The sequence below is a fragment of the Ostrea edulis genome, chromosome 9, assembly GCF_947568905.1.
Source record: "Ostrea edulis chromosome 9, xbOstEdul1.1, whole genome shotgun sequence".
Taxonomy (NCBI): Eukaryota; Metazoa; Mollusca; class Bivalvia; order Ostreida; family Ostreidae; genus Ostrea; species Ostrea edulis.
The window spans coordinates 1131577-1139489 of NC_079172.1; the positions used below are offsets into that span (position 1 = coordinate 1131577).

General features: G+C 46.6%; 1 protein-coding gene, 1 long non-coding RNA gene and 1 other non-coding gene across 5 annotated transcripts in view; all 3 read right to left on the reverse strand.

Annotated features, from left to right (window-relative positions):
- LOC125660613 (uncharacterized) overlaps nt 1–7383 on the reverse strand; it is a 136982-nt gene extending 129599 nt beyond the window's left edge. For 2 of the 3 annotated variants that reach the window (XR_008798311.1, XR_008798308.1), the window contains exon 1: nt 5665–7382. This is a non-coding gene — a long non-coding RNA (uncharacterized LOC125660613). Of the gene's footprint in view, nt 1–5664 lie in introns of all 3 variants that reach the window. The other variant, XR_008798309.1, reaches the window with a different exon arrangement.
- Nucleotides 3807–3879, reverse strand: Trnas-aga (transfer RNA serine (anticodon AGA)). The gene has a single exon. It is a non-coding gene; the product is annotated as a tRNA-Ser (tRNA).
- A 9-nt stretch (nt 7384–7392) lies between the features above and the next one.
- Nucleotides 7393–7913, reverse strand: LOC130049934 (uncharacterized). Its single transcript, XM_056148180.1, has 2 exons — nt 7503–7913; nt 7393–7404 (listed from the first exon to the last, which is right to left on the reverse strand). The coding sequence occupies exons 1-2, from the start codon at nt 7911–7913 to the stop codon at nt 7393–7395; spliced, it is 423 nt and encodes a 140-aa protein (XP_056004155.1).

The window sequence follows — 7913 nt, forward strand, 5'->3', positions numbered from 1 at the left end:
CCAATCTCCTGAAGGGTGTTGATAATAGGTACAGACCCTGAAACGTGCTACTACACCAGTTGCACGGTACGGTTCGGTACGCTTTATAAACGGTACGGTTCGTTTTCTGAACGGTACGGTTCGTTTCTTGAACGGTACGGTTCGTTTCTTGCACGGTACGGTACGCTTCTTGAACGGTACGGTTCGCTTCTTGCACGGTACGGTTTGCTAAAAATAGCTGCACGCTTTGTGAACGGTTTGCACGTTTTATTAATGAGGTGGGCGTGGCCTGAACGCTTTGACTTCGTGTAAATTGTACGTTTCGATAGTTTGTTTTCACTCGATCGGTCCTATTAGGCTCTTTGATTATCGGCTGCAGGATTTGTGGTTGTGTTAGAATGTGCACATGGGGAAATGAGACGTTATTTTTGATTGCATCGATGGAATAATTCCATATTGATAACGTACATAAAAGTTATGAATAAAAGTTTTTAGAATTTGTTTAAGTCTAATTCTTAATGGTTGTTATTACGTTTCAATTTGTTTTTCATTTCTCATCAGACATTTATTAATTTACGATTTTATAAAAAGTTGTTACATGAACTGCTCCCCGACATGGGCGTGCGTAAGTGTAAAAACAAAGCGTATTAAGTTTCCGGATATAAATTACAGTGCCTAAATTGGAAAAGTTTTTAAGAAGAAGTGAATTTTGTTTTGAATACACTAAAGTCGCAAATGACACAATGATTATTTTCTGCACTTCACATTTATTGTGATTTATCATCGGCATTATGAAAGATCCAGGATATCTGCACGTGAAGTTTGTACGTGCTTTTTTGTCAGCTTTCAGTCATTCATAATTAATAATGTTAGATATCTGTTGCATTTGTCTTTGAATCAAATAAAATGATGATAATACATATATATTCCTATCCTTTAACACGCGAAGTCCGATTTTCATTTCCCTGACTTTATTTTTGATCACTGAAAATCAGTTTCGTGATGTTTGAGGATAATGCTTCGAATAGCCAGCGATAGTCTACGACCTCCTTTCCCATCGGGCGCCATTGTGAAAATAATATACTGTGGCTGAAAAAGTGGGTCACGTGACATAAATTGCACGCTTTCTGCACGGTACGGTACGCTTTCGGGCTTTTGGGGGCGGGGTTTGCATAATATTATCCTGCACGCTTTCTGCACGGTACGGTACGCTTTTTGAACGATACGGTTCGTTTCTTGAACGGGACGGTACGTTTCTTGAACGGTACGGTTCGTTTTTTGCACGGTACGGTACGTTTCTTGAACGGTACGGTTCGTTTCTTGCACGGAACGGTTCGGTTCGTTTTTAAGGTGTAGTAGCACGTTTCAGGGTCTGTATAAACTACCTCTTTTCTAAGTGTAAAAAACAAACGGCATGACAAACCGAACCATATCGCTACTTCGATATCCAGTGCGCATGACCTTTGACCTTTTGACCCCAAAATCGATAGGGAACATCTTCATCCCATGGGTAGTCCATATGTATGATATGGTGACTGTAGGTGGAAAGGATAACGCTTTAGAGCCCGGAAACCATATTGCTACTTCAATGTCCAGTGCACGTGACCTTTGACCTTTTGACCCCAAAATTGATAGGGAACATCTTCACCCCATGGGTAGTCCATATATATGATATGGTGACTGTAGGTGGAAAGGATAACGCTTTAGAGCCCAGAAACCATATTGCTACTTCAATGTCCAGTGTGCTTGACCTTTGACCTTTTGACCCCAAAATCGATAGGGAACATCTTCATCCCATGGGTAGTCCATATGTTTGATATGGTGACTGTAGGTGGAAAGGATAACGCTTTAGAGCCCGGAAACCATATTGCTACTTCAATGTCCAGTGCGCTTGACCTTTGATCATTTGACCCCAAAATCAATAGGGAACATCTTCATCCCATGGGTAGTCCATATATATGATATGGTGACTGTAGGTGGAAAGGATAACGCTTTAGAGCCCGGAAACCATATTGCTACTTCGATGTCCAGTGTGCTTGACCTTTGACCATTTGACCCCAAAATCAATAGGGAACATCTTCATCCCATGGGTAGTCCATATGTATGATATGGTGACAGTAGGTGGAAAGGATAATGCTTTAGAGCCCGGAAACCATTGCGTCTACAGACGGACGGACGGACAGACGGACAACCCGATTCCAGTATACCCCCCCCCCCCCCACAACTTGTTGCGGGGGGTATAATAATTAAATGTGAATACTGATATATTTCATCATTGTGTTACTACTAGGATTATGTACAATATTGTAAAAATTGTTCTAATTTTCTCTTTTGGAACATACCATTACTACATGTATAAGGGGATTACCATATGAATGTCATTTAAAAAAAAATTAGATAGGAGTGCATGGTGGTGGTGTACGTGATTGGGGGTGGGTGATCCGCGCATATTATATGTGTAGGCCTCCATGTCCAATGATTGAATTTATTGATTTAAAATTATCATTATATTGAAATGCGTTTTATGTTCCAAGGCAGTGCTGTTTACAGTTTTACAAACTTGAAAGGTTTGGGTATTTTTATCATACAATTAGTACCTTGAAAAGATTGAAAGTAGAAAAAAGGAAAGTAGAGGCAGTCGACTGCTGAGAGCATACATTTCAGAACATTTCGTGTGTCACAGTGAAGGCAGCAGAAATGAAATGTATACAGGGTTTGACACTAATGCACGTCCGACCGACTGAGTCTACTAAATGATAGGTCCGGTCGGGTAAAATGTCGATTTACTAGTCCGACTGGTCGTGTTGAAAAAAATAAACAAGAAAATTTACTTTAAACCATAAGATATTTTATTCTTAACTAAAAAAGAGAGCTTGCGAGCAATTTTGAACCGCATGATGACAAAATCTCTATTTTAGTTCTAATAAATAAATAAGTGATGTTTTACGACATCTACTCGATGTTAATGTATGTAAAGTTATGTTTTAGATGAATTTATTTTCATTTAAAAAAAACCCAGTTTATTTGAATCAAATATAAGAAAGTGTTTATCAAATTAATAAATTACGTCGTAAACATCCATTTTCGGTGTTGACATATGTGCGGGAATGTCTCTATATTCAAATACGACTTCTCGTCCTCAAGAAAAGATGTCCCAAGAGAAAAGAAGTAAAAGGTTGGGAAGAAACAAAGCATGACTTATGAAATAGAGATTAAAAAAACGGTTGTGGTCATTTTATTTTAAATGGACTAGAGAATTTCCGTGCTGGGTAGAATCTAAAGAAACAGAAAATGTGTTTGATAATGAAAGCATTAAATTGAATGACGAGACTAAAGCTCTTTTTTTGGAGACAATTAAGTACGTTTTAGTTCATGCAAACTCTATGTTTGTCATTTGAATTAAGTGCATTTAAATATGGAGAAACTATCATAAAGTTGGTCAGGGCTAGTGGATTTAAGGTCAGGTCTAGCAAAAATCATTTGAAGTAGCCCGACCGGTCTAGTGCTCAAAAAAGTAAATGTCAAACCCTGGTATATATAACATAAGAATATTTCAATCATATGTAACAGGAAGGGAGAAAATGCAACGGACCAGACCGGGATTCGAACCCGGGCCCCCTGAATTCTCTAGTCAGGTGCTCTACCAACTGAGCTAACTGGCCACCGGCGATCGAATCCGGCTGACCGCTACATTCCTCCCTCCTTAAATATCTTCACACCCTGAAGATATCAACCCAGGATCTTTATCCCCTGGCAGGCATTTTCACCTGTCAGTTCCAGGGGCTGGTCTACGGCACCAAATGTAACAGGAAGGGAGAAAATGCAACGGACCAGACCGGGATTCGAACCCGGGCCCCCTGAATCTCTAGTCAGGTGCTCTACCAACTGAGCTATCTGGCCACCGGCGATCGAACCCGGCTGACCGCTACATTCCTCCCTCCTTAAATGTCTTCACACCTGAAGACACCCAGGATCTTTATCCCCTGGCAGGCATTTTCACCTGTCAGTTCCAGGGGCTGGTCTACGGCACCAAATGTAACAGGAAGGGAGAAAATGCAACGGACGAGACCGGGATTCGAACCCGGGCCCCCTGAATTCTCTAGTCAGGTGCTCTACCAACTGAGCTAACTGGCCACCGGCGATCGAATCCGGCTGACCACTACATTCCTCCCTCCTTAAATATCTTCACACCCTGAAGATATCAACCCAGGATCTTTATCCCCTGGCAGGCATTTTCACCTGTCAGTTCCAGGGACTGGTCTACGGCACCAAATGTAACAGGAAGGGAGAAAATGCAACGGACCAGACAGGGATTCGAACCCGGGCCCCCTGAATCTCTAGTCAGGTGCTCTACCAACTGAGCTATCTGGCCACCGGCGATCGAACCCGGCTGACCGCTACACATACATGTTTTAACGATTTTTTATATAAAACCCTGGGAGAAAACTAAACACGAAGCTGCGATCGCTCAAACGGTAGCACCGACTGATTATCGCACTTGCAGTGAAAGCGAAATGTCGTCGGACCGACGGACATGTCCGGTAATTTGACTCTCGGTCCGGTAAACTTCATTATATTTTCGGTCCGAATGTCCGGTGACTTTCCAGCAACGGTTTCGAAAACTACGCAGCATTGTCCCCCCTTATATAACTGGTACCGATAAACGGTACCTTTTCCAATGCCAAAAACCGTTGATTTTTCCCAATTCACTTGCCGAAAAATAGACCGCTGAAATCGTAATTTTCTTAGTCTGAAACATTGTACGAGTTAACTAAAATGTTCCCTTCCGGTATTAAATCGAAAGTACAGATCATGACAGTGTGTTTTGTACGATGATTCCTTATGTTTCACAACAACAAATATTACCGTAAAGAAGTTTGTAAAGAGATGAATACTTCTTGTTTTGTTGTATTTTTTCTTTTCTTTTAGCTGAAATCATTTTCCTATACATTGGTAGAAAATTCCCAATTTGTTCGATTTTGACGCTATTTCCCCCAATTGAATGGGTACCGGTACCAGTGGGTAGAGAAAAAAATAGCTGAGCTACGTTTCGACTTCCAGTTCCATTTATAAAAAAAACCCATACAAAAACGGCAACATGTTCCAATTAAAATGGAACAGTAATGCAGTCCATGGTAAACCTTTAAAACGAAAATCCAATGACCAGTAGGCTCAAAGTCTTTCATGTTTTAATATAAAAATAATACTACTTTTTTCGGTCTGGTAAAATGTGATTCGGTCCGGTAATGTTCCTGTGTTTACCAGACCGAATGTCCTGTAAAACATTTCAACATTTCACGATCACTGCACTTGAAACAACAGATGCATTGCTCGACTGCCTCTTATACAATTATACAAACATACAGTTTACCATGGGGTGGATCATCTAGGAACGGATCAACTGTGGAACGGATAAACCTGACACCGAATGGTCTGACATGGATGGCATTCAACCGTCCGAATTTACTCTTACTTTAGTCTGACATGAGGCTGTGAATATTTTGGCTTTAAATTCAAGGATTAGTTTGTTTTAAAGTTCTCATTTTAAGTAATAAAAACGCTGACCGGTACATATTTCTTCAAACCAGTCAATTTCATCCATTAACAGGTGACCCTCATAACATCGCTGTAAAGTAATTAGGGTGTTAGTGACCCAGTAATCCCGTGAGTTACCCACAGACTTACCTATGCATAACGCTGTAAGTGCCTTTTAAACTGTGTGTGTATCTCTTCGTATACTGAACGTCTATATTGCTCAAGCTGTAGTTCAAAGATGCCTCTTGGCGGGAACTGTCATCCGGGCTCCGGAAGCTGTCTGCCAAACAGGTCGTACTGGGGACGACTCCCCAGATACTACACTCCCCCCCGTTTTCTCTGAAGGACGGAGAAATGGGTCTAACCAGTAATCAAGGTGGGCGCGCCACGCCCCCTCGGAGAGACTTATCCGAGGACGCCGGAAAACTCCGGCAAAGAGAGGACCCGGGCATACTCCCGGAAGAATTTAACTGAGACCTCTAAGGTCCCTACCCGATGTGGAACAGGGATACCCTGTGACCCACACCCCCTAAACTTCTGACGGGGAAACCCCCCGAATTAGTCCCCAGTGCAAACCCGGACAGCCTGTCCTGGGCCATGCACCCCTGCCCGGTGGTAAAGGGAAACCCCCCATAAAATCCACCCCCCATGTGGACCAGGGTCACCCCTGGCTCTCACACTGAAACTGTGACCTCCCCCCAAAACCAGGGGAAAACATCCAGGAGCGACTTACCACTCCTGGATCACCGCCAGGGTCACCCTGCGGGCACCATGCCACCCCCGAGGCATCTCCGCAGTCATGTACTGGGAGGTAACGAACCCAGGGGGCGGCCTAGGGAACTCCTCCCCACCGACCGGAGGGCCCCCTATATCCCCGTCCAAAGGGCTCTGCCCAAACTCGAGCATGGGGGACGAATCCCCCTCACCCTGATGCTGGTCGGTGGCACCCCCTTCGATCATCTCTGGTCCAAGAGGGCACCACTCGACCGGCTCCTCCTCCTCAAAGTCCAACTCCCACCCCTCTGGCTGAATCGGTTCAAGGGGGGGAGGCCCATCGTCTGAGAAGGGGGAGGCATCTCTCGGCTCCTGGCGGATGAACGGGGCCTCCTCAGGAGCTACCGGCGGCGCCGTGGGAGCAGCTGTCCCCGGAGCCGGAGCCCCCGAGGAGGGCCTCGTTCTGGCGCGTGAGGGACCCCCCGACGAGTTGGGCTTCATAGAGAAGTCCCTCAAGCGCCTACGACCTATCCTCTCGCTGGTGGCCAACCTCTTGTAGGCCGCCCTCGAGCAGGGGTCTATCTTGACAAGCAAGACAGCCTGTGCCCTCCAATGGAGGAGGAGTGCGGGATGGACGTCCCCGCGCAACTCGTAGACTGGGGGAGGGGCTTCCCCCACACTACGACACAGACTGTCCATGGCCTCCACCAAGTCTGGTGTGAGGCCACCGTGGGGGTCCGGGAACACCTCCTCGGCCCGTAAGGAGGATGCCAACTCGGACAGAGTGGCACCTGGGCCGAGGAGGGTCCTGGCCAACCACTTCAGGACCCTCTCCCGGATGGACGAGACCTCCCGGGAGGGGGGGACGCCACGCCGGAAGACCGGCGGCAAATGGGTCAGCGTGACATGCTGCCGGAGCTTCCGGGTAGCTACCCCACACAGCAGGGGGCACTCCGAGTCCCGACTGCTGTGGGGGCTAGGGCGATTGGGAGCCCCCGCATCCCTGGGGTCCCCAAAGTCCTCCCGGATCTTTACTGGGCTGGGCCTGCGGGGTGGCGGAGTGGCCCTCCGCCTCCTCCCGCTCTGGGATGAGGAGTCGTCCCTCTGGGAGCGTGCCCGCTCCCTCCTCCAGCTCCTGGGGGGGAACCCCCCTCTGACTCAGCGTCACGTTGTTTCCTGAAAAGAGAAAGAAGAAGGTGTGAGCCACCCGTACCCTTACAGGAGCAAGGGGAGCACACATAATTATCTAACCTCTCTGCATCTTCCAGAGTCACTCCCACACACTTCCCATGAAACCACTCCTCACACCTATCACACTGTATCATAAGTTTGCCATCGTCCGCCTGGCGGCAGAGGCAATAGCGCGTTTTCCCCGAGGGGGCACTCGGGGGAGCCGGTGACAGCGCGCGATGTTTACGCGGTCTTCTCCGTCTGCGCTTCGGTGTAGGGATTGGTTCCTCCGGGGGAACCTGTGCAACCTCTGGATCCTGGAGACTTGCCGGGTCCTGTGTCCTCGGGATGCCTTCCAGCTCTGACACAGCCCCGGTAGGGGTTTTGGCATGAACCCCTTCGTCTATGGCCTGACATGAGCCCTTTTCAGCTAAGTACCTCTCCCGGGCATTGGCAAGCCAGCGAGGTAAGTCACGGTCCTCGCACTTTTTCATGCGGTCATGGTTGACCAGCAT